This window comes from Hyla sarda, chromosome 4 (assembly GCF_029499605.1).
Source record: "Hyla sarda isolate aHylSar1 chromosome 4, aHylSar1.hap1, whole genome shotgun sequence".
NCBI lineage: Eukaryota > Metazoa > Chordata > Amphibia > Anura > Hylidae > Hyla > Hyla sarda.
In genome coordinates, this window is record NC_079192.1 from 404,995,811 (window position 1) to 405,022,035 (window position 26,225).

Genomic DNA, 26,225 nt, shown 5'->3' on the forward strand with positions numbered 1-26,225 from the left:
AGTGCGCATGCGCCACCAAATCTCCCGCGATCTCCAGTGTTCGCGTCTCATGGGCAACGCAATTCCTCGGCGCGCATGCGCTTTCAAATATCCCGGTCTCCTAGCGACCGAGTCCTAGTTTCCTAGGCGACGTGATGCTACCGGGAATCTAGCAAGAGAGGACGGACGACATGTATAAGCTGGACCTGCCCGTGGATCTGGACGAGGCGGCCGTGCTGCAGAGGAGGAGGAATGCCGAGCAGCAGAGGCAGAGCCGGGTGTTTGACGCCAGAGTCAGGACCATTGGGGTGAGGAAGGGGGTAGGGGGTTTTGTAAAGCTGGGTGTTGTAGTAGTTGGCATTAGCAAAATGCTTTCCCTACATAACTACAACTCCCAGCATGCCCTAACAGCCTTGGCTGGGCTTTGTAGTATGGCATAGGCTGTGTTCACACGTGTATTATAGTGTCCTTATATAACAGTGGTCTCCAAACTGTGAACCTCCAGCTGTTGCAAAACTGCAACTCCCAGCATCTCCAAACTGTGGATCTATATCTGTAAAACTACAACTCCCAGCATGACCTAACAGCCTTGGCTGGGATTTGTAGTATTGCATAGTCTCTGTTCACATGTGTATTATGGTGTCCTTATATCCAGGGCTCAAGTCCTGCAGGAACGAATGGGAACGGAGTTCCTGCACTTTTTCACAGCAGGAACACCGTTCCCATTAGCAGAAGTCCTGCAGGACCAGCCCTTGACTGGAAATCTTGGGTGAGTTCCTTGACTTGACCCCTGCTTATATACCAGTGGTTTAAAAACTACTGCAAAACTGTGGACCTCCTGCCATTTCAAAACTACAACGCCCAGCATGTCCAAATTGTATAGGGCAGTGGTCTTCAACCTGCGGACCTCCAGATGTTTCAAAACTACAACTCCCAGCATGCCCGGACAGCCGATGGCTGTCCGGGCATGCTGGAAGTTGTAGTTTTGCAACATCTGGAGGTCCGCAGGTTGAAGACCACTGGTATAGGGGGTAAGCATCTGATCGGGGGGGATGTGGTAACTGCCGGGACCTCCTTGTTATCTCCAGAACAGGGGCCCATCTCTCCCTGTGGAGCGCCGCTGCAATACAAGGAGAGACGGGACTCCATTCTGGAGATTGCAGGGGGTCGGACCGCTAGAACCTATTGGAGGGGAGGGTGTATTGGTATTATTATTATATGCAGTGTATTTTATAGTTATCTTTATTCTGTAGGTCCTTACGATCACAACAATACCCAATTTATATAGGTTATGTTTTATTTTACTACTTTAAAAAATATATACCGTATTTTTTGCCCTATAGGATGCACCGGTGTATAAGACGCACCCAATGTATAGGTACAAAATCTAAAAAAATAAAGATTTTGAACCCAATAGTGGTCTTCAACCTGCGGACCTCCAGATGTTTCAAAACTACAACTCCCACGTGTCCCCGCTGCTCCGGACCCGCACCGCTGCCCTGGATGTCGCTCCATCGCTGTCGCCGCATCCCCGTTGCTCCGGAACGTCTCCACTGCCGGCCGGGTATCCTCGCTCTCCGTCGCCGCCATCACGTCGTTACGCACGCCGACGCACGTACTCGATGACGAGGAAGGAGAGCGCCGGCCATACAGGGGATCTCTGAACGGAGAAGACACCGAGGAGGCAGGTAAGGTCCCTCCCGGTGTCCTGTAAGCACTAACCCGGCTATTCAGTCGCACTGTTCGGGACCGCCGCGGTGAAATCGCGGCGGTCCCGAACAGCCCGACTGAACAGCCGGGTTAGTGTCACTTTCCCTTCAGACGCGGCAGTCAGCTTTGATCGCCGCGTCTGAAGGGTTAATACAGGGCATCACCGCGATCGGTGATGTCCTGTATTAGCCGCGGGTCCCGGCCGTTGATGGCCGCAGGGACCGCCGCGATAGGGGTGTATTCGCCGTATAAGACGCACCAACTTTTTCCCTCCAGTTTTGGGGAAGAAAAAGTGCGTCTTATACGGCAAAAAATGCGGTAATTAAAAAAAGGAATATGCTTTAAATTGTTCTCTACTGACCCCTATAACTTTTTTTTATATTTCGGTATACAGGGATGTACGAGGGCTCATTTCCTGCTCCACGATCTGTACCATTTTTGTTTTGATGGGATTACTTTTTATACATATTTTCTGATATAGGATGTGACGAAAAATCAGCAGTTTCGCTTGTTTTTTTTTTTTTTTTCATTTTCACGGACCACTGTTCCAAAAATCTGTCAGACACCTGTGGGGCGTAAATGCTCACTGTACCCCTTATTACATTCCGTGAGGGGTGTAGTTTTCCCATCCAACTTTAACGAAAATTTGTCAAACACCTGTGGGGTGTTAAGGATCACTATACCCCTTGTTGCGTTCCGGAAGGGGGGTAGTTTCCAAAATGGGGTCACATGTGAGTATTTATTGTTTTGCGTTTATGTCAGAACCGCTGTAAAATCAGCCACCCCTGTGCAAAACACCAATTTTGGCCTCAAATGTACAAAGTGCGCTCTCATTCCTGAGCCTTGTTGTGTTTTTTCCTTTTTCCTCCAACTTTTCCTTTTCATAAGGGGTAAAAGGAGAAAAAGCACCCCAAAATTTGTAAATCAATTTCTCCAGAGTACAGAAATACCCCATATGTGGCCCTAAACTGTTTCCTTGAAATACGACAGGGTTCCGAAGGGAAAGAGCGCCATGCACATTTGAGGACTAAAATAGGGATTGCATAGGGAATGACATAGGGGTATTCTACGCCAGTGATTCCCAAACAGGGTGCCTCCAGCTGTTGCTAGACTCCCAACATGCCTGGACAGTCAGTGATTGTCCAGAAATGCTGGAAGTTGTTGTTTTGCAACAGCTGGAGGCTCCGTTTTGGAAACACTGCCGTACAATATGTTTTTTTTTTTATTGGGGGGGACAGTGTAAGGGGGTGTATATGTAGTGTTTTACCCTTTATTATGTGTTAATGTAGTGTAGTGTTTTTCGGGTACATTCTCACTGACGGTTTTACAGTGAGTTTCCCGCTAGGAGTTTGCTCTGCGGCAGAAAATTTTCTGCAGCTCAAACTTGAAGCAGGAAACTTACTGTAAACCTGCCCGTGTGAATGTATCCTTTACATTCACGTGGGGGGGGGGGGGGGCAAACCTCCAGCTGTTGCAAAACTACTTTTGCAACAGCTGGAGGCACCCTGGTTGGAAAATACTGAGTTAGGTAGCAGAACCTAACTGAAGGTTTTCCAACCAGCGTGCCTCCAGCTGTTGCAAAACTACAACTCCCAGCATGTACTGATCGCCGAAGGGCATGCTGGGAGATGTAGTTATGCAACAGCTGGAGGTATGCAACTACAACTCCCAACATGGCGAGAAAGCTGTTTGCTTTTTGGGCATGCTGGGATTTACAGTTATGCAACATCTGGAGGGCTACAGTTTATAGACCACTGGACAGTGATCTCCAAACTTTGACCCTCCAGATGTTGCAAAACTACAAATCCCAGCATGCCCAGACAGCAAACTGCTGTGTGGGCATGCTGGGAGTTCTAGTTTTGCAAGATCTGGAGGACCACAATTTGGAGATCACTGTGCAGTGGTCTCCAAACTGTAGCCCTCTAAATCTTGCAAAACTACAACTCCCAGCATGCCCAAATGGCTGTCTGGCCATGCTGGGAGTTTTAGTTTTGCAACATTTGGAGGGCTACAGTTTAGAGACCACTGATGTTGCTAGGCAACTACTCACTGGCATCCGTAGTCTTCACGAGGGAGCCGCACGTCATCCCCGCCACCGGTCAGGTAAGGGACCTCTGTCGCCGGTCACGCTACAGTTCCCCCGTTCTGCCCGGATTACCGTCGGTGTGCCGAACGGGGGAACCGAATTTTAACCCCCCCCCCCCGCCCCCAATCTGCTATTGGCTGTCACTTCTTGACGACCTATAGCAGGGATAGGAGGGGTGGCACCCCTGCCGCCTAACTCCTATCCCTTCAGGGGGACCGGGGGTGTCTTGGACACCCCCGATCCCCCTGATGTTCCGGGTCACCGGACACCGGTATGACCCGGATCCGCCAAAAATTGTCGGTCTGAATTGACCGGCGATTTCCGGCGATCGCCGACATGGGGGGAGGGGTCTCAGGACCCCCCTTGGCATATGCAGATGTAGATATACCAGCAGTTATCCCTGTTCGGTCCCCGACCGGCTAGCGGCGGGGACCGGAATTCCCACGGGCGTATCCATACGCCCTACGTCCTTAAGGACTGAAGAGGGTAATACCAGTTTTACAATCACAATATAGAAGACAGGACTGCACTTACCATACAACTGAGCATTATTGAGATGTTCCAAGCTTGTCAAGCAGGTACGTTGGTGGACATCGTACCTACTTCACATGCCTGGAACATCTCAATAAAGCTCCATTGTATGGTGAGTGCAGTCCTGTCTTCTATATTGTCACTGTATACGATTCTCGTCGGATTTTGCACCATCGTTGTCAACTTTATTTGACGCACTCCACTACCGCACTTGTCCAGATAGTTGATGGCCTTAGTCTTGTAAATTATCTCCATTGTATCTTAATACCATTTTTTTCAACTTTTTTTATTTGAAAGAAATGAGAAAAGAGAGGGGCTTAAAAACATTTTTTTTATTATTATTATTATTATTTAATTATACTTTTTAAGTCCCCTGTTAGATTGCTTATACTGGTTAATACTATGCTATGGCAGTGTTTCCAACCATTGTGCCTCCAGCTGTTGCAATACTAGAACTCCTAAAATACCTAAGGCTGTCCGGGCCTCATGGGAGTTGTAGTTTTGCAATGGCTGGAGAATAACTGGTTAAATTACATAAAGGGTGCTTTTAAAAAAATACACGAGCCCAACACATATCCATAATACAGGTGTGTATTCCCTATCCAAGCTGTCAGGGCAATGATGGGAGTTGTAGTCTTACCACAGCTGTCGAGCTGCAGGTTGCAGACTACTACAGAGCCTCTCTGTGCTGCATTTTTTTAATTTTATATATATATATATATATATATATATATATATATTATTATTATTATATACATATATTATTATTATTATTATTATTATTTATATTTATTTATTTATTTTTTTAAATGCACTATCCGGTTTTTCCTTCATAATCCTTGTTGGGGAGGAAAATCCACAAAGGAGGAAGCTTTTGACTTCATATCCCGTCCTCATATTCGTACTCCTATCCCAACCTCCTATCCCGTCCTCCTATCCCGTCCTCCTATCTCTACTTCCTATCCCGTCCTCCTATCCCGTCCTCCTATCCCGTCCTCCTATCCCGTCCTCCTATCCCGTCCTCCTATCCCGTCCTCCTATCCCGTCCTCCTATCTCGACCCCCTATCCCGTCCCCCTATCCCGTCCTCCTATCCTGTCCCCCTATCCCGTCCTCCTATTCCGTCCTCTTATCCCATCCTCCTATCCCGTCCTCCTATCTCGACCTCCTATCCCGACCTCCTATCCTGTCCTCCTATCCCGTCCTCCTCCTCCTATCTCGACCTCCTATCCCGACCTCCTATCCCGACCTCCTATCCTGTCCTCCTATCCCGTCCTCCTATCTCGACCTCCTATCCCGGCCTCCTATCTCGACCTCCTATCCCAACCTCCTATGCCGACCTCCTACCCCGACCCGTAATATGTGTACCGGGTTTTGAAAAAAAAAACGTAAAAAAATATAAAAAACATCGGCTGTCTGGGCCTGATGTGAGTTGTAGTTTTTCAACAGCTGGAGAATCACGGGTTAAATTAAATGAAGGGTGCTATTAAAATGTATGTGCGCCCCCAGCAAAGTACAACATAGATCCTTAATCGTGTATTCCCTATCCCGGCTGTCAGGGCATGCTGGGGGTTATAGTCTCACCACAGTCTCTACAAGTTGCAGACTACTACAGAGCCTCTATGTGCTGCATTTTTTTGTCATAAACAGTAGAGGGCGCTGAGAGTCTATATGTTTGTTGTATTCTGTGCGTTAGGATGGACTCGCATCTTGTATGCCATGAAAGTTCCCCACGTATCAATAAACCCGTATTTACCCGGTGGAGGCTGCTGGGTTGGTATACGTTGGCATGCACTTTTCTGGTGTAGCTATTTCAGTAGAGGGACAATACAGTAGCTAAATGTAGTCCTGTCAGCACAAGATGGCGCTGCTGAGCCCTGTGACTGCACAGTTACGGGACAGTGTTACTTTAGTTGCGTCCGTCCATAGTGAAAACGACAGCTAGGTGCTTAGACATATTGGGAAGGTCCCCGTGTCATCCCATAGTGGGATCTTAGGCTGAGGGCATAACAAATGCCATATACTGTATGCCAGTGTTTCCCAACCAGGGAGTCTCCAGCTGTTGCAAAACTATAACTACCAGCATGCCCGGACAGCCGAAGGCTGTCCGGGCATGCTGGTAGTTGTAGTTTTGCAACAGCTGGAGGCACCCTGTTTGGGAAACACTGCTGTATGCAATGCATTATGAAAAAATTCTGATCATTGATTCTAATCAATACCTCTTCTCTTATTTCCCTAGGTGGATAAGGCGGCCCTGGATGCTCAAGTACATGACAAAAAAATCCAGAAAGAAATTGAGACTGAACACCAAGAAGCATTCGGTATGTGAAGCAAATTTCATCTCCTGTCACCATCCACTATACATACTGACCTTTCACCTATTCATTGTCTCCACAACTAAAGAAGCACGCCAGGAAATTTGTTTTGTTCATGTAGTGAAGCATAGGCTATTAGTAGAGAAAAATGTAGAGGTTCTTGTGTATGCCTTGTGCCTACCTGTTTTGGCTGATGTGGCAGGCATACATTTTTAGCCATCTTGATTCTATTTCACAACTGCAATGATCTTCCAGTGGGAGCTGCCAGGAGAATCTGATAGGGGATGATGTCATCCTGTAAATCACAGGAAGTCAGCTGACCCAGGAATGACCACTTCCTCTGACACATTAAGCAATCTGATTTTTATGTGTGGCAGATTGGTGATCACATGACCCAGTTACGGTAAGGAAATGTATGGATGTAGCTGTGCTGGAATAAAACTAATGACACTGTATGAATAGCGATGGTGAGGGTGTATGATATGGGCAAAAAAAACAAAACTGGAGTGCTTATTTAAAGGAGTACACCGGGATGTCAAAAATTGTGTTTCAGACTGCTTGCAGTAAACAAAGAAAAAGGGATACATACCTGCATCCGCTCCCCCGTTGCCTCCGGTAATCTGCTCCGGCCTCCGCCACAATCCTCTTCCTGGTGTCCAGTGGTCAGTGAATCATACTGCATTCAGCCAGTCACCGGCCGCAGTGAAGTCCCGCCTCGGCCGGCGATAGGTTGAGCAGCAGTGTGGCATTTTCGGTCCCGGCACCAGGAAGAAGACCATTGCCGGGGCCGAAAACGTCACACTCCCGCTCAGCTTATCGCAGGCTAAGGCGGGACTGGCTGAGTGCAGTATGACTCACTGGCGACCAGGAAGAGAATCGCGGCGGAGGCCGGAGTGGGTTACCAGGGGGAGCGGCGGCAGGTATGTATCCCTTTTAATTTTATTTATTTTTTTTACTACCAGCAGTCCGAAACACAATTTTTACATCCCGGAGTACTCCTTTGTACTCCTTTAAGGTTCCCATACATATACGATAACTTTTGGCCAAACATTTATTCAGCTGACAGCTATCTCTCTCTCGATCCCTCCAAACACATACATGCTTGACTCAGCAAAGCATTCATGGTTCTAAATGGTGGAATAGAGCAGTAAGCCACTGCCAGACTTCTCTGTAACCTCCAGACTCTGGCAGTGGCTTATCTCTCCAAAAACAAAAGGATCGGGCAGTTAAAATCCAACATGCCCAATCCTTCTCTTCTGACTTTATCTCTCATACGACTACGACTCTTATCCTGCTGGTTGGCGTTGGGTTTCCCTCATGGGAAAACCCCTTTAGGGTAGGGTCGCACATGCCATATTTTGCAACTTATTTTCTGAGCGCTCCACGCCAGCCTTGTCTACCCGTCTGTCGGAGGTCCCGAAGAGGAGCCGGTTGACCTATACGGTGGCGGTGAGAGCAGGATATCTTTTTTGCTCTGCTACTATTGATTCATAAGGATAGGATGGATAGTAGGTTTGACTGGCAGCAATTGCTTATCTGTTGACGTTGGGGTGCAGTGGCATGATTTAGCAGCATCAGCTCCATGTACAGCCCATGTGACCCCCATAAGAAGTGATGGAGCAGCACAAGAGGAGAATATAACTTTGTATTTTCACTGAACCTTTTCCTTCCCTTTTATTTTCAGATACGCTGATGGTGCAAAACGACCAAATTCTCTGCTTACTGGACCAGCGACAAAAGGACGACATCCATAACCTGAACAGAGCCATCGAGGAGTTCAGACTTCAGTTTCAGAAGAAAGAGGACCGCCGGGAATATGATCTGTACGATCCTCTGACCTTGAAGAAAGACCTCCCGCCGCGCCTGTCTGATGACGACCCTCGCTGCACCGTATCCGGGGTCCAGCGGCTGATGGGAGAGGATCTAATGGAGAGGAACCGAAAAAGAGAGCAGCAAGAGCAGCTACGGGAGTGGTCCCTACAGCAGCAACAAGAATGGGCCAAAGCCTTAGAGGACAAGAAGTTTACAGGTCAATAAATGTCAAATTTAGATAACTTCAGATTCTCTATCAGGAGGTCAGCAAAGGGGGCGCTATGCTTAGTACCATAAGAATTAGCCAGAATAGTGAACAACTACAAAAGATCCAGAGGATCCAGCGTGTCCTACATTACACTAACCAACAAACAAAAGCGTGCCCAAAAGGAACTAATCCCTCATAGATCCCTCCACCATAAAAGTTCACTTTTAATTATTATTATAGTAAATATGTGCAAGTACGTTAAAAGCACATCCACTATCCACGCTCTATTATTCCTTATCCAGACCCTATTGTCCTGTGTATATGCTGGATTATTATCCTTTTATTTGGGATCTAGCACTTTAAACTTAATTCCAGAGTCCTATAGGGTTAGGATATTAGTGCTGAGATAGCACTTGGCAGTTGCCAATGAGCGAGTACAACATGCACTCTGCTCTTAAATTGCTTGTGGATAGTGGTGCAACTTAAAGGGGTACTCCAGCGCCTACACATCTTATCCCCTATCCAAAGGATAGGGGATAAGATGCCTGATCGCGGGGGTCCTGCCGCTGGGGACCCCCCGTGATCTTGCACGCCGCACCCCATTATAATCAGTCCCCAGAGCGTGTTCGCTCCGGGTCTGATTACTGTCGATCACGCCCCCTCCCATAGACTTGTATTGAGGGGGTGGGGCGTGACATCACACGGGGGCGGAGTCGTGACATCACGATCTTCCGTTCACGTGGTCGGGATCCAGAACCTCCAGCGCTGCCGGAAGCAGTAACAGGTGGGTGCTGCGTGCTATATTACGGGGGTCCCCAGCGGGACCCCCACGATCAGACATCTTATCCCCTATCCTTGTGGATAGGGGATAAGATGTCTAAGTGCCGGAGTACTCTTTAAAATCTGTATGTGCTGCTACATCCTACATGTTTCGCCACTGGAGCGTGGCTTTCTCAAGGATGACAGTAGCAGACTGAGACTATATTACCCTAACAGCTCATTGATTTCAATGGGTGGTGCGTAATGCTTCATTTCTCCTGTGGTGGCGCTACAGTAAAATTAAATACTTGATTCCAGTTTTACTTACAGATTGCAGGTGATCCCAGAGGGTCCCAGCATTGGGACTTTTTATGATCAATTTATATCTGGCGAAAACTTCTTATCCCCTATTCAAAGAATAGTGGATAAGATGTCTGATCACGGTGGTCCCCAGCAGTGGGACCCCTGCGATCTCTGGCACGGCACCCCGGTCATCTGCTCCATGCTGGATGACTGGCGACTACAGCTGCCACGCCCCCTCCATTCATGTCTATGTGAGGAGGCGTGGGGCTACATACTAGCCGTCACGCCCCCTCCCATAGACATGAATGGAGGGGGCGTGGTGTGATGTCCCGAACATGGAAGCTCCAAACTTCTGTGTTCCGGACGCCGCCGCTGCGGGCCTGGAGATCGTGGGAGTCCCCAGAGGTGAGACCCACTCGATTAGACATCTTATCCCCTATTCTTTGGATAGGGGATACCATGTTTTTCATCGGAGTATCCCTTTAAGAAAGGTCCCTTGACGATAAATTGATCATAGGAAGTCCCAATTCTGGGACCCTCTGGAATCACCTGCAATCTGCAAGTAAAACTGGAAACAAGTTTAATTTAATTTTTCCTGTAGCGCCACCACAGGAGAAATGAAGCATTATACAGCACCCATTAAAATCAATGAGCTGTTAGTGTAATGTAGGACACGCTGTATCCTCTGGATCTTTTTTAGTTCTTCACTATTCTGGCTAATTGTTATGGTACTAAGCATAGCGCCCCCATTGCTGACCTCCTCTCCTCCTTCGGATAGTGGAGTCCCCCTTTAAGAAAATACATTTTCAAAAGCTCATAACTTTACATCTTAAAGATTCTCTAGGAATAAGCAGATATGGTTCCTTTACCCAAGAAAGTCTCTTTATTTTTCTATCCCATGTAATCCTTCTATAGGATTAGCACGCTTTTATTCCACATGGTTTATACGTTATTCTCAACCTCTTATCTTCTGTAGAAAGTCTCTATGACAAAATGAGAATTGAACTTGACAAGAAGGCGCTGGAATTACAGAAAATGGAAGAGCAAGCAAGACGAGAGATCAATATATTCACCAAAGAATTCAACAGAGCTCAGGTAGCACACTGTGGGCCTTATGGCTTACTCTAGGACAGTGTTTCCCAACCAGGGTGCCTCCAGCTGTTGCAAAACTACAACTCCCAACATGCTGGGATTTGTAGTTTTGCAACAGCTGGAGGCACCCTGGTTGGGAAACACTGGTCTAATGTCATGGGGGCACTTTTGGTTGACTGGGTACACTGCAGCTACCTCTGATACAGTAGCTAGTACTGGGTTTTTTGGCTTCCATGTGGCTACAGTGAAGAAATTGTGACTGATTTTTTCTTAAATCACCCAGTGCAAGTGCAAGAAAAAGTGCAAAACGTGTCACACTAAAAAAAAGTGCACACAGCATGCGGTCTATCGCAAGCCCTTCTCCTACAGGAGAGAGGCCCCCCAAACAAACCTTACCCTTTGCCAAAGGTACCAAAAGGTACCTGCGAGGTTCCAGGATCGATGTCCCTTTTTGCCGAAGCTACCAAGGAACTACAAATGCTCCCAGCATCCCCCTTGGCGTTAGCCAAGGTATCTGCCTGCAGAGCCGTAAACGGTCGGTACCCTGCCCATGCATGAGTACCCGTGGTTTTTGCCGGGAGGTGCGGAACCTAATGGCCACACACTCCTCCCCTAGATTGCCAGGAGGAACACCCAGAAAGGCTACCGCATCCTAACAATCCTGTGGACACACAACACAGTGTGACAAAGGGACAAAAATAAATAAGTGAATGTGTGCAGATATACTGCCCGGACATCCAGCCGGATCTATAAAAATATATCTGATCCTAGAGCCAGAAGACCGGGAATCAAGAGGTGAGTGCCACAAGGTGAAGAGATCATGATGCCCGTGCTTCAACTTAGTGAGCCAATACACCCAGTGAGTTTCGGCACAAAAGTACCTCGGCTCTAGACCCTCTCAGCCTCATGGCGAGACCCTGAGGGAAAAGGTCACATCGGGGCAGTCGTCTAGCTGATTCCTCAGAATCAGCCCCGGAACGCCCCGGTACACCTTCTCCCTCCATGCGGCACCCATCCCCACCAGCCCAATACTGGCGTTTCGGGCCACCGGCATGAACTGATAAGAACATATGCTACACTTGATCTTAGCCAAAAGGCCGAAAAACCAACGGATGTCCGGGCATGTTGGGAGTTGTAGTTTTGCAACAGCTGGAGGCACTCTGGTTGTGAAACACTGGTCTAGTGTCATGAGGTCACTTTTGGTTGACTGGACACACTGCAGCTACCTCTGATACAGTAGCTAGTACTGTGTTTTTTGGATTCCATGTGGCTACAGTGAAGAATTTGTGACTGATGCTGGAGACCAAAGTACAATGCTTGTATGTTCGGCACTCTCATAGAGAGTGTGTGGAGAGCAAGCTGACCCCATACTCCATGCATCAAGGAGATTCAGGGCTCCATTCTGGAGACTGCATGGGGTGCCAGAGGTCCGACAAATGTGGTGGATAGGATATACGCTTTTTAAATGCTGGGTTACCTCTTTAAATCTACAGTAATGTAGGGCACTGTTGGTTTCAATGGGCACACAGCGGCAAACTAGGGGCACTGTGGTTTATGCTGGGGCCCTTAGGCTGTCATTGTTATTGGGACACATTGGTTGGGTACAGCACACCCACCAGTCCTTCTCTTGTCTCTGTTTACCAGTTTAATTGTAGGAGGCAAATCGTTTCCTCATGGGTCTCCATTGTGTCCATCTTTCCCAGCATGCCGCGCTCTATAATCAGGCTCGTCGTGAGTCTCCAGCTCATAATAAACCCTAAGTGTTTCCGCATGTTCATTATCGGCCCCAAAGCTGTGATTGAAAATTCTTCCTAGCTTTTCCATGGAAACATTCCCAGTTAATTGTCGGCCATTCATCCTCCCGCTAATGGTCTTGACATCTCCACTCATGGCCGCCCTGCAGGATTTACTCCGTTGTTTTAGCCGAAAGTCAAGAAGTTAACGTCTTATAAGACACAAATGGGTCATGTGATGACTTAGAAGTCGGTGTTTACAGAGGAATAGTCCTCTCCTATGTTACTCCGAGCCCCAGTTATTTGTTCAGGGTAAACTCTGTAGCTTGATAAGAAGTGCTGAGAGCCATGAAGACAAAGTGGTTACTATATAAAGGAGAACTGCTATAGAAGATTGCTCAGCTTGGGTGGGATTTCTGCAATGTAGACAAATATTTTAAGACTATAGATTCACTTAAGATTCACGATGAAGAGGATGTGTACACAATTGCAACCAATTTTAATTACTCCAGTGCATAGAAAAAAAAAAAATTATATATATATATATATATATATATATATATATATCAAAAATTATATATACTATACAAAAATGAAGGTTGCAGCAGTACTCTTGGTCAAAAAATAGAGGCTCTAAGGGCACTTTTTGATCAAAACGTGTCCCCCATCCAGCACGTGGAGGTGGCTTCATCCCGGATGGGACCCTAAGGCTAGGTTCACACTGCGAGAAAATTTCCACCCGGAGATTCTGAGTGCGGCCAGCACCCACTGATTCAGTCGGCGCTAGGACTGCGCAGACACTGCAGTCTCCAATAGACTGCAATGTCTTCTGCAAGTATTTCCAGATTTACGGATTTTCCGTCCACAAATTCCACTTGCACCATTTGTGAACGGAAACCCATTCACTATACAGTACACTTTAGTAAGCGGAATTTCTGCCTGCAATTTCAAAGCGGAATTGCATGCGGAATTTCTGTAGTGTGAACCTAGCCTAACACTTATTCTACTCACCTCTGACTGGGTGGCATGCTGGATCCAATATCAATTTAAAAACCTCCTGTGAAACAGGGAGGGGTGCACGGCTACAGAGGGTGCCACTCCCCCTAACTTGCATAGCAAAAACACAAAAAAGAAAAAAATAGCCTACGTAATACACGGGGGTACGCTGCTGTGGCAAATGCAAAGGTTGCAGCAGCACTCTTGGCCAAAAAATCAAGGCTCTTAGCACACTTTTTGATCAAAACGTGTCCCCCATCCACCACGCGGAGGTTGCCTCATCTCGGATGGGACCCTAACACTTATTCTACTCACCTCTGCTGGGCATATGACCTCTGACTGGGTGACATGCTGCTGCTTAGTATTTGCCACAGCAGAGTGCACCCGTGTATTAGGTAGTTGTGCTGGCTATGTTTCTTTTTGTTTTTGCTATATATATATATATATATATATATATATATATTTGCAAATAGTTCTGTTTAAAGTGCCACGTGTTACTTTTCCATCTGATTTTTATATCAGCCATGGACAAACACAACTGTAAGCTAAGTGGTAAAGTTGCCAAACAACTGTATGAAGTCCTGCAAGTGTATGACATGGGCACAATACCCATGGGGCACCATACAATTGCCTTTGCAACTGTCCGTCATCTTTTTTTCCACACCTGATCTGAATATTGGGCAGAAGAGTAAAGCTGGCCATACAGGACACATGATTCTAACATGATTCTACATTCTAACATTGTGGTGATTGACCTCCCCACTAAGGTGAAAGGTCACCTCATCACTGAACACCAGCCTGTCAGTGAACTTGTCCTCTTCTTATCGGCTCTGAAAATTAACATTTTCATGACATTCACCATACTGTGGTTTGTGGCACCTGTAGTCCCATACTAGTCAGGTGGTAGTTCCATGCTGTCGACTTTCCAGGACTACAGTCGTACATGGCTCGAATCCTGTTCTCTAACTGCTCCAGAGTCTTTGGATCTGCCCAGATTAAGATCCAAGACATAAACACCCAGAGCTTTTTTATTTGCTTTGCCAAACTCCCAGTTCCTTAGCTTCTATGCAAAGCACACTCATTCTAGGGGTACTCCACTGCCCCAGCATTCAGAACAGTTTGTTCCGAACGCTAGGTGCGAGCAGCGGAGTCGTGATGTCATGGCCACGCCCATTGTCACACCACGCCCCCTCAATGCAAGTCTATGGGAGGGGGCGTGGCGTCCGCCCCCTCCATATACTTGCATTGAGGTGGCGTGACATCACAAGGGACATGGCCATGACATCACGATTCCGATGCCCGCACCTAGCGTTCGGAACAAACTGTTTCAAACACTGGGGCAGTGGAGTACCCCTTTAAAGGAGTACTATTGTGCAGTAAAATGTATCCCCTCTCCAAAGTGTCTGTCCCAGCGGTAGGACCCCTGCGATCTTCTGCGCGGCAGCGAGGTGGAGTGTGTTGACCCCCCACACAAAGCTTCGGTCAACACGCCCCCTCTAAATATCAATTTGGGAGAGCAAGAGATACATAAAAAGCTGGATCTCCGGCTTGTCGGCTAACGCTTCCTGTGGGGGTCAACACGAGAGAGCCGAGCAGGAGATCGTGGGAGGTCCCAGTGGTCAGACCCCCTGCAATCCTTTGGATAGAGGATAAATTGTCCTACACAATAGTACTTCTTTAACAACAAAAAAATGCACCAAGAATTTGTTGGAATTAGATGAAACTTTCTATGTGTGAATGTAATGGTGATACCTGAAAGTGGTTACAAAATTTGAGTAAAAGGATAAGTTTATTGGGGTAAACTGAATTGAAAGAAGGCTCTAGTACCCTGTTGGGCGCCTCTAGCCTGGATACAGGATGAGATATGGTAGGACATGAAGGCATATAGGTTCCTTATGGGGTCATGCAGCACATTTTCCCTCAGATGTTACAGCCGGGCCTGTAGATCCTGCACATTCGTAGATTTCTGCAGCTGGTGCCTTAAATGCTAGATTGGTGATAATTCTGGTGACCAGGTATCCAAAGAAGTGTTGCAATCTGAGGGAGACATTCCTGGGAAGCCCTTGCTGTGTGTGAAATAGCATTATCCTGATTGGAAGCCATGGGAGACAACACATGTGGACACAGGATGTCCTGCATGTATTTCTGAGCTTTTAGTGTCCCTCGTATTACTACTAGTGGTGACTGACTGTCGTATGAGATGGTTCCTCAGATCATCACATCAGCAAGGAGCAGTGTGTCCTCCACAGCAAAGGCATTAAGAACGTGCTCACCGTGAGGCCTACATACTCCCGCCCAACCGTCCCCCCATCACCAAATAGAACCTGGATACGTCACTGAAGATGATACTGTTCCAATTTGTAGCAGTCCAGGTTTCTTGTACACGACACTACTGCATATAAAGGTGAATGTGTCTGCTGTCAATGACAGGACACATAATGGGTGCTGTGACACTGAATTTCCTTCTTCTAAGCGCCTGAAAATGGTCAGTGTGTAATATACAGATATATAGTAATGTAATGAAGAGGCAGGGTTATGAAATGAAGAGACAGGGGTGTGTAATGAAGAGATGAGTCTAATGAAGAGACAGGGGGGGGTGTAATGAAGAAACAGGTGTAACAAAGAGACCGGTGTGTAATGAAGAGACATGGGTGTGTAATGAAGGGGCCTCCTGTGTCTGGATGGTGGAAAAAGAAACTGTGGGACCTGCTTGTTGTTTTCAGCAGATAAAACAATTCTCCCTACTGGTGGTCTGTCTGGGCTATCTGCAGCCTGTTCACCATGTGTGCACAGAGAGAGCACAGAGGAGTGCTAACAGACAGGAGAGAGCACAGAGGAGTGCTAACAGACAGGAGAGAGCACAGAGGAGTCCTGTCAGACAGGAGAGAGCACAGAGGAGTGCTATCAGACAGGAGAGAGCACAGAGGAGTGCTATCAGACAGGAGAGAGCACAGAGGAGTGCTAACAGACAGGAGAGAGCACAGAGGAGTGCTAACAGACAGGAGAGAGCACAGAGGAGTGCTATCAGACAGGAGAGAGCACAGAGGAGTGCTATCAGACAGGAGAGAGCACAGAGGAGTCCTATCAGACAGGAGGGAGCACAGAGGAGTGCTATCAGACCGGAGAGAGCACAGAGGAGTGCTAACAGACAGGAGAGAGCACAGAGGAGTCCTGTCAGACAGGAGAGAGCACAGAGGAGTGCTATCAGACAGGAGAGAGCACAGAGGAGTGCTATCAGACAGGAGAGAGCACAGAGGAGTGCTAACAGACAGGAGAGAGCACAGAGGAGTGCTAACAGACAGGAGAGAGCACAGAGGAGTGCTGTCAGACAGGAGAGAGCACAGATGAGTGCTATCAGACAGGAGAGAGCACAGAGGAGTGCTATCAGACAGGAGAGAGCACAGAGGAGTCCTATCAGACAGGAGAGAGCACAGAGGAGTCCTGTCAGACAGGAGAGAGCACAGAGGAGTGCTATCAGACAGGAGAGAGCACAGAGGAGTGCTATCAGACAGGAGAGAGCACAGAGGAGTGCTAACAGACAGGAGAGAGCACAGAGGAGTGCTAACAGACAGGAGAGAGCACAGAGGAGTGCTGTCAGACAGGAGAGAGCACAGATGAGTGCTATCAGACAGGAGAGAGCACAGAGGAGTGCTATCAGACAGGAGAGAGCACAGAGGAGTCCTATCAGACAGGAGGGAGCACAGAGGAGTGCTATCAGACCGGAGAGAGCAAAGAGGAGTCCTATCAGACAGGAGAGAGCACAGAGGAGTCCTATCAGACAAGAGAGAGCACAGAGGAGTGCTATCAGACAGGGGAGAGCACAGAGTAGTCCTAACAGACAGGAGAGAGCACAGAGGAGTGCTATCAGACAGGAGGAAGCACAGAGGAGTGCTATCAGACAGGAGGAAGCACAGAGGAGTGCTATCAGACAGAAGAGAACACAGATGAGTGCTATCAGACAGGAGAGAACACAGAGGAGTGCTATCAGACAGGAGAGAGCACAGTGGAGTGTTATCATACAGGAGAGAGCACAGAGGAGTGCTATCAGACAGGAGAGAGCACAGAGGAGTCCATTCAGACAGGAGAGAGCACAGAGTAGTCCTAACAGACAGGAGAGAGCACAGAGGGGTGCTATCAGACAGAAAAGAGCACAGATGAGTGCTATCAGACAGGAGAGAACACAGATGAGTGCTATCAGACAGGAGAGAACACAGAGGAGTGCTATCAGACAGGAGAGAGCACAGTGGAGTGTTATCATACAGGAGAGAGCACAGAGGAGTGCTATCAGACAGGAGAGAGCACAGAGGAGTCCATTCAGACAGGAGAGAGCACAGAGTAGTCCTAACAGACAGGAGAGAGCACAGAGGGGTGCTATCAGACAGAAGAGAGCACAGATGAGTGCTATCAGACAGGAGAGAGCACAGAGGAGTACTATCAGACAGGAGAGCGCACAGAGGAGTCCTATCAGACAAGAGGGAGCACACAGGGGTGCTAGCCCATCCTCACTTACTGGACTTTGTCCATGTCTGTGCTTTAATTTGGACAAAGCCATGAGTTTATAAGCCATGATTTCTATATAAAGGAAATAACATTTTCTTATGAAGTATATTAGAAAGGTCAATATTTTGCAACAACATACAAAAAGTTTTTGTATCTTACAATGCCAATTTAAGCTACCGATTTTAGCAGGACCGGCCAATAACATTAGTTATTTTGTGACTTTGGCGGCTGTGAGGGGTGGAATATATTAGGAAGTAAATAAACAGTCAGTTCTTGTAGTTGATGTGTTGGAAGCAGAAAAACAGGCAAACGTAAGTATCTGAGCATCTGTGATAGGGTCCATATAGTGATGTCTACACAACGGGGTTAGATCATCCCTAGTATGACCGGCCTTGAGGGTAGTTCCAAATAGGTAGTGGTTATTACCCCCTAAAAGTGTCCAAGTAAGGACCAATGTATACAGTATGACAACATATACAGTATTACAGTAAATACATTATAATGAATGTGATCACTTTTCATATATGGGCAGGCGGAAGAGTCTTTACAAAGAAAGAAACTAGAAAAACAACTACAGGAAGAAGACAATTCTGTAGAGATCACCAACAACATGGAAGGAGACCTCCTCTCAGAAGACCCGGCACAAGCAACCAGCGCCTTTGGCCCTCACCGTGTGGTTACTGATCGCTGGAAGGGAATGACCCCGGAGCAGCTGAAGGAAGTGATCGATGTCCAGCAGAGGCAGATCCAGGAGAAGATGGTACGCTGGTGTGCAGGGGTGCACATGGGTCACTCATCAAGTCTGGGCTTCTCATCTCAATAATCCATTTATTCCACAGAGACTAGAAGAGGAAGAAAGGCAGAGACAAGCAGAGTGGGATAGGAAGAGAGTGCAGGAGGCCCGGGCCATGGTCCTTATGGAACGGCAGCAAAAACGCCAAGAGCGGGAGCTACGCAAGGCACAGGATCACATCAACATGGAGCTCGCACAGGCACATAAAGCCCAGTAAGTAGCAGCACACTACATTAAAGGGGATTCCAAGGTTTAGAATATATTGTATCTACCTTTTCTTCCAAAAACAGCACAGCTCTTGCCTTTAGGTTGTGTCTGGTATTGCAGTTTGTATCCCTTTTCCCCATACTATGAAGGAGAAAACTTAAAGGGGTTATCCGGGAATGTAAAAAACAGAGCAATTTTTTCCCAAAAATAGCACCACTCCTCTCTTCAGGTTGTGTGCGGCATTGCAGCTCAGTTACATTCAAATGAATACTGTAATACCACACATAACCTGAGGACAGGAGTGGTGCTATGTTTAGAGCGTCGGGTGCAGCGCCGGAGGCTCATGACGTCACGGTCACAGCCCCCTCGTGAAATCACAGCCACGCCCCCTCATGCCCATAAACTTACATTGAGGGGCGTGGCTGTGACGTTACGAGCCTCCTCCCCGCTTCGCCAGTCATCCGGCATTGAGAGAAGATCACTCCATGAACCGGATTTCTGGGGTGCCGTAGACGAGATCAGACATCTTATTCAACATCTTATCCCCTCTCCTTTGGATAGGGGATAAGATGTCTAGGTGCGGAATACCCCTTTAAGCTCAATATGCCCCTGAAGTGTGCACAATGCTATTAGGCAGAAAAAGTGAGAGCCCCCTCCAACATGTTTCACCACATCAAGTGACGTCTTCAGAGGCTAATGGGTCATTGTCCCAGACTATTTGCCAAGTTGCTTTATTAATTTTTATCTTGGATACTGTATGTTGAATGCTGTAATGTAGAAAAGTAATTTAGGCTCCCCTTCTCTCTATATGGAGAATGTGAGATCACGCTGAATGTATTGGCTTTCTATCCTGCACACCATACACAATATTCTGGAAGAACTCCTCGCTAGTTAAGACGTTTAAGACAAAATAGTGTAGTTCCTCCAAAAAACAAGATTTAGAGCATTTCCAAGCATCATATAAAGTACTGTAAATGACTCTCGATACCATGCGTCACAAAGTGCTACTGATGGATGTCAGGCCGTATGCCGCTGGAGAGTTTGGCTGGATGATCTGGAGTAATCCTAGACTCTTATTCACATGTGATTCAGAGCTTTGTAATAGTGTTATACATTTAGGAACCCAAAAAATATTAAAGGGGTTCTGCAGCAAAAAGTAACGTATCCCCCATCCTGTGGATAGGGGATAAGTTACTTTTCCCTGCAGTACCCCTTTAACATAATATAAAACATTCTTTATTTGTTTCCAGTGTTGAGCTACCTACATCTGTTGTTGTGAAATTCTACATTATACTGAGTGCGGTATTAGCAGATTTTATTATTATTTTTAGGATTCCAGATTAAAGGGGTACTCCGGTGCTCTAGCGTTCTGAACATTTTGTTCAGTACGCTCGGAGCCGGAGGCCATGATCGTGATGTCACTGCCGTGCCCCCTAGTGACGTCGCATCACGCCCCCTCCATTCATGTCTATGGGAGGGGCGTGTCAGGGGGTTTGACGTGACGTCACGACCATTTCCGCAGGAACCCGGCATTTGTTTAGAACACCGGGTACTGCAGGAGATCGTGGGTGGCCTAAGCAGCGGGACCCATGCGATCAGACATCTTATCCCGTATCCTTTGGATAGGAGATAAGATGTCTAGCATTAGAGTACCCCTTTAAAGGGGCCCTGTCATCTGTTTCATGCTGCCTGAACCTCAGGCAGCATGAAATAGGGACATGCTTCCATCTGCAAGTAGTTGCAGGTTGAGCGAAGCCACAGCGGATTGCACCGATCACTTCCTAGAGTGCTGAATTGCCACAACGAATGAACATCATGAGATCTCAGGATCTCACTGTAGCTACTCCTGGTTCATGAAACCTTCAGGACAAGCATTTTTATGGTGTGATTGACCAACCTGTCTTCCACATAAGTGGGTCCCCCGCCCCACACTCATTTAGAGTGCCCACCTTTGTGTATGCAAAAAAAAAAAAAATATATATATATATATATAAGGCCTCGATCGCACATGGAGGTGCTCAAAACCTATACTGTGGGCTTGACGCAGAGAATGCGATGACATCACTTTATCTCTTCGCCTGAACTGGGCTGTGGCTGCTCTACTAAAATGAAGGGGCAGAGAGCTGACAACTCGCTGCTCTGTTATAGTTTTCAACCATTCCTTAGGATGCAGATACAGTGCAGTTGAATGCGGCGTTACGTGGGGCTCCTGGATACAGGGTCAAAAATCCAGGGCAAGTGACCTATATGCCCAGTGCTGGCATCACTTCTCCTGGCATCGACTCTCTGCAGGTACAGGTTGTAAAACTCCCATTAATCTTCTGTTATCACTATGAAAGTCATGCATTTCCCTGCAGTGGCCACTACAGGTGAAGTATAACATTACAAGATGTGAATATCTGACTTTATAATTCATAGATGGGCTGTGTGTGCAAGAGCCAGAGACTCTGTTAGTGTCTCTCCTCCTAGAATGGAACCACTCTCCATGATCTTCATACGCCCTAAAATATATTGCAGCAATACAGCACTCAAAGGAGTTAAAGGGGTACTCCACTGCCCCAGCATCCAGAACATTTAGTTCCAAACACTGGGTGAGGGCTGCAAGGGTTGTGAAATCACTTCCACGCCCCCTCAATTCAGGTCTATGCAAGGCCCCCTCCCATAGACTTGCATTGAGGGGGCGTGGTGTGGCAGTGACGTCACAACTCTCGCAGCCCATACTAAATGTTCCGGACTCTGGAGCATTGGGGGAGTAACTCCATACTCACTGTAAAGCACTGTAATATTTATAAAACAAAAATAGAGAAACAGAAACACATTCGCACATCCACCATTTGTATTTTGAGCATAAATTCAAAAGCTAACAGGTTGTTAGTATACATTTTGATCAAAAATTACAAGCCCACTCGCCACGTCAAGATCACCTATTCAGAGTGGTTCCCTAACCTAACACTGGCATAGCACCAGGTGGCGACCACTGCCTCCGAGACACCAAGCCCACCAGGGGAGCGACCCAGTGGTCAAATAGCCCCACTGCTGCCTGACCAAGCCCCTGGCTCTAGGCCACACCACCCCACAGACAAAGCATCCCAGAAGCAATGGCCGCCACAGAGCACCACACCAGTGTGAACACCTACCATGTGCTCCCTGCCAGAGGGCTAGGAGGAATCCTGCTAATTACAATTGTAGTCTGTCCTCTCTTTCATAGCCAGCACTCTGCTCCACCCATTCGGCCCAGGCGTTTTTAATAAGCAGGAGACTGCATATGGGTTTCCTCCTAGCATTCTCCCAGTCCTCTGGCAAGTAGTACTTGATAGGTGATCACACTGGTGTGGTGCTCTGTGGCGGTCATTCATACTGTGGTGCTTTGTCTGTGGAGTGGTGTGGCCCGGAGCCAGGGGCTTGGTCAGGGAACAGTGGGGCTGCCTTGCCACTGGGTCGCTCCCTCTGTGGGCCTGGTGCCGTGGCGGCGCCGCCCGCCACTACGCCAGTGTTAGGTTAGGGACCCACTCTGAATAGGTGGTCTTGACGTGGCGAGTGGGCTTGTACTTTTTGATCAAAATGTATAATAACCTGTTAGTTTTTGAATTTATGCTGAGAAGCAAGTGGATCAAAATACAAATGGTGGATGTGCGGCTGTGTTTCTGTTTCCCTATTTTTGTTTTACAACTGTAATATACTGCTCAAAAAAATAAAGGGAACACTAAGAGAACACCTCCTAGATCTGAATGAATGAACTAATCGTATGAACTACTTTCGTCTTTACATAGCTGAATGTGCTGACAACAAAATCACACAAAAATTATCAATGGAAATCACATTTATCAACCCTTGGAGGTCTGGATATGGAGTCACACTCAAAATCAAAGTGGAAAACCCCACTACAGACTGATCCAAACTTTATGTAATGTCCTTAAAACAAGTCAAAATGAGGCTCAGTAGTGTGTGTGGCCTCCATGTGCCCGTATGACCTCCCTACAACACCTGGGCATGCTCCTGATGAGGGGGAGGATGGTCTCCTGAGGGATGTCCTCCCAGACCTGGACTAAAGCATCCGCCAACTCCTGGACAGTCTGTGGTGCAACGTGGTGTTGGTGGATGGAGCAAGACATGATGTCCCAGATGTGCTCAATCTGATTCAGGTCTGAGAAACGGGCGTACCAGTCCATAGCATCAATGCCTTCCTCTTTAGGAACTGCTGACACACTCCAGCCACATGAGGTCTAGCACTGTCTTGCATTAGGAGGAACCCAGGGCCAATCACACCAGCATATGGTCTCACATGACCTCTGAGGATCTCATCTCGGTACCTAATGGCAGTCAGGCTACCTCTGGCAAGCACATGGAGGGCTGTGTGGCCCCCAAAGGAATGCCACCCCACACCATTACTGACCCACCGCCAAACCAGTCATGCTGGGGGATGTTGCAGGCAGCAGATTGTTCTCCACAGACTCTGTCACGTCTGTCACATGTGCTCAGTGTGAACCTGCTTTCATCTGTGAAGAGCACAGGGCGCCAGTGGTGAATTTGCCAATCTTGGTGTTCTCTGGCAAATGCCAAACATCCTGCATGGTGTTGGGCTGTAAGCACAACCCCCACCTGTGAACGTCGGGCCCTCATACCACCCTCATGGAGTCTGTTTCTGACCGTTTGAGTGGACACATGCACATTTGTGGCCTGCTGGAGGTCATTTTGCAGGGCACTGGCAGTGCTCCTCCTGCTCCTCCTTGCACAAAAGCAGAAGTAACGGTCCTGCTGCTGGGTTGTTGTCCTCCTACTGCCTCCTCCATGTCTCCTGATGTACTGGCCTGTCTCCTGGTAGCGCCTCCATGCTCTGGACACTATGCTAACAGACACAGCAAACCTTCTTGCCACAGCTCGCATTGATGTGCCATCCTGGGTGAGCTGCACTACTTGAGCCACTTGTGTGGGTTGTAGACTCATGTTACCACTAGAGTGAAAGCACCGCCAGCATTCAAAATTGACCAAAACATCAACCAGGAAGCATAGGAACTGAGAAGTGGTCTGTGGTCACCCCATGCAGAACCACTCCTTTATTGGGGGTGTCTTGCTAATTGCCTATAATTTCCACCTGTTGTCTGTTCCATTTGCACAACAGCATGTGAAATTGATTGTCAATCAGTGTTGCTTCCTGAGTGGACAGTGTGATTTCACAGAAGTGTCATTGACTTGGAGTTACATTGTGTTGTTTGAGTGTTCCCTTTATTTTTTTTTGAGCAGTTTATTTATATTTGGACCGTAATCACTTATGAACCTCTTCTCTTTCATTTCCAGGAAGAACTACCTCAACCAAGAAGTATTTTCGAATACTCCGACAGATCAGTATTTTGAACAATTCAACACAACCAGTCGATAAACATAGATGTAGAAATATATACAGTAGAAAAGGCGTCTATAATAATACTACAAGTACCGTACAAGTCCTAGACAAGGACCGTGTACCGCAGTTCTCCTGCACATGTGTTTTCCTCATCTTCCTGTTACAGATGTAAACCGACTGCACGGAATATATCTACCACGTGTGTCCTATTCTTCCGTCTTCAGGGGTGGGGGTGTGAACTTGTCTAAGGTTGAGATCTGACATTTGGTTTAGTTTTGATGTTTCTTCCCTGTTATATTGTAGCAAATGTAATTGTATAAAAATACCATTCTTACAGAATCAGTTTCTGGTTAAAGGGATATTCCATCGTTAAAGGGTACTCTGCTGCTAGACATCTTATCCCCTATCCAAAGAATAGGGGATAAGATGTCAGATTGCAGGGGTCCCACATCTGGACCCCCCCACACACAATCTCCCGCAGCACCCGGGTTCCTGCGTCAGTGGTCGCAACATCACGGCGACACCCCCTTGTGATGTCACACCACGCCCCCTCCATTCATGTCTATGGGAGGGGGCATGTCAGCCGACACGCCCCCTCCCATAGACATGAATGGAGGGTGTGTGTTGTGATGTCACAAGGGGCGTGGCCGTGATATTACAATCACGGCTTCCGGCTCCGAGCGTTCTGAACAAAATGTACCCCTTTAATACTTTCAAGGGGGCCTGGATGTTTTTTTCTGGAAAAATATTATAATACAGGTTATGGATAGTAGATTTATGGGGATAGAACGTTGATCCAGGGATTTATTCTGATGCCATATTGGAGTCAGGAAGGAATTTTTACTCTGTCATGGGGCAATTGGCATCAGCCTCATGGTGGGGGTGGGGGTTTGCCTTCCTCTGGATCAACACAGTGGGGTTTTAGGTTGTACTCAGTATTTTTTGGTATGCTTGTAGTTGTAATTTTGCAACAGCTGGAGGCACCCTGGTTGGGAAACACTGTGTTAGACATTGGACAGGTTAGCAAAAAGTAGGTGAGATTGATTGCAACTTCATTGCTAGATTAGACTACCCAGAGCTTGTATGTAGTCTGTTACCGTGGAGACAAATAGGTCTTTATAGGAGCTGAAGACACATCTCTATTGAAAGTTGTGAAATGCTGTTATATGACCTCAGCATAGACACAGTCCTTAGGCTCATTCACCTCTTAGTAAAATTTCCTTACAAAAACAGCTCAACAGAACTAAAAAAGTTAAAAAAAAGCATTATGTAATGAAAAGGTTATATAGTAATAAAACATTGGAGATAAAGGCGATAGAGTATTTTTTTCATGTTATCCCTGGTGTATATGTGATTTTGCTTTTACATATGGAACCACAATCCCAGTTACCTATAAAAGCAGTTTATACAATTTTAGCCCATAAATGTAAAACTAGCATATGTATTATTGGGCCTACCTGTACACCCTGAGTCCGCTCCCGTTCTAATATGTGGGGTCACAGCATGGCCCCTCGCCATAGCGGGTCGGGCCTGGCCTCTAACAACGGCCGGGACCCGTGGCTAATAGCGCTATTAACCCTTCAGACGCAGCGTTCATCGCCACGTCTAAAGTGGAACTAAAACGTTGCCAGTTAGCTCAGGGGGCTGTTCGGGATTCCCGCAGCATCCCGAACAGCTGTAAGACAGCAGGAGGGTCCCTTACCTTGCCTCCTGGTATCCGATCCCTGCTCAGTGCCTGAGATCCAGGCATGAGCAATTAAGCTGCAGAATCATCGACCAATGGTTTCCTATGAGAAACCATTGATCAATGCAAAAGATCAGTGTGTGCAGTGTTATAGCCCCCTATGTGAGCTATAACACT

General features: G+C 47.2%; 1 protein-coding gene across 1 annotated transcript; it reads left to right on the plus strand.

Annotated features, from left to right (window-relative positions):
- The first annotated feature begins 35 nt into the window (after positions 1 to 35).
- Positions 36 to 24,923, plus strand: RIBC2 (RIB43A domain with coiled-coils 2). Its single transcript, XM_056517499.1, has 7 exons — positions 36 to 287; positions 6,545 to 6,626; positions 8,305 to 8,649; positions 10,679 to 10,797; positions 18,556 to 18,783; positions 18,863 to 19,029; positions 24,319 to 24,923. The coding sequence occupies exons 1-7, from the start codon at positions 171 to 173 to the stop codon at positions 24,398 to 24,400; spliced, it is 1,140 nt and encodes a 379-aa protein (XP_056373474.1). The 5' UTR covers positions 36 to 170; the 3' UTR covers positions 24,401 to 24,923.
- The last annotated feature ends 1,302 nt before the right edge of the window (positions 24,924 to 26,225 follow it).

Bases quoted from the DNA above. Each gene is read 5' to 3' on its own strand.
- RIBC2 (XM_056517499.1), top strand. From the start codon at position 171: ATGTATAAGCTGGACCTGCCCGTGGATCTGGACGAGGCGGCCGTGCTG. The intron at 8,650-10,678 runs GTCAATAAATGT...TATCTTCTGTAG, and splicing joins AGAGGACAAGAAGTTTACAG to AAAGTCTCTATGACAAAATG. The intron at 18,784-18,862 runs GTACGCTGGTGT...TTTATTCCACAG, and splicing joins GGCAGATCCAGGAGAAGATG to AGACTAGAAGAGGAAGAAAG.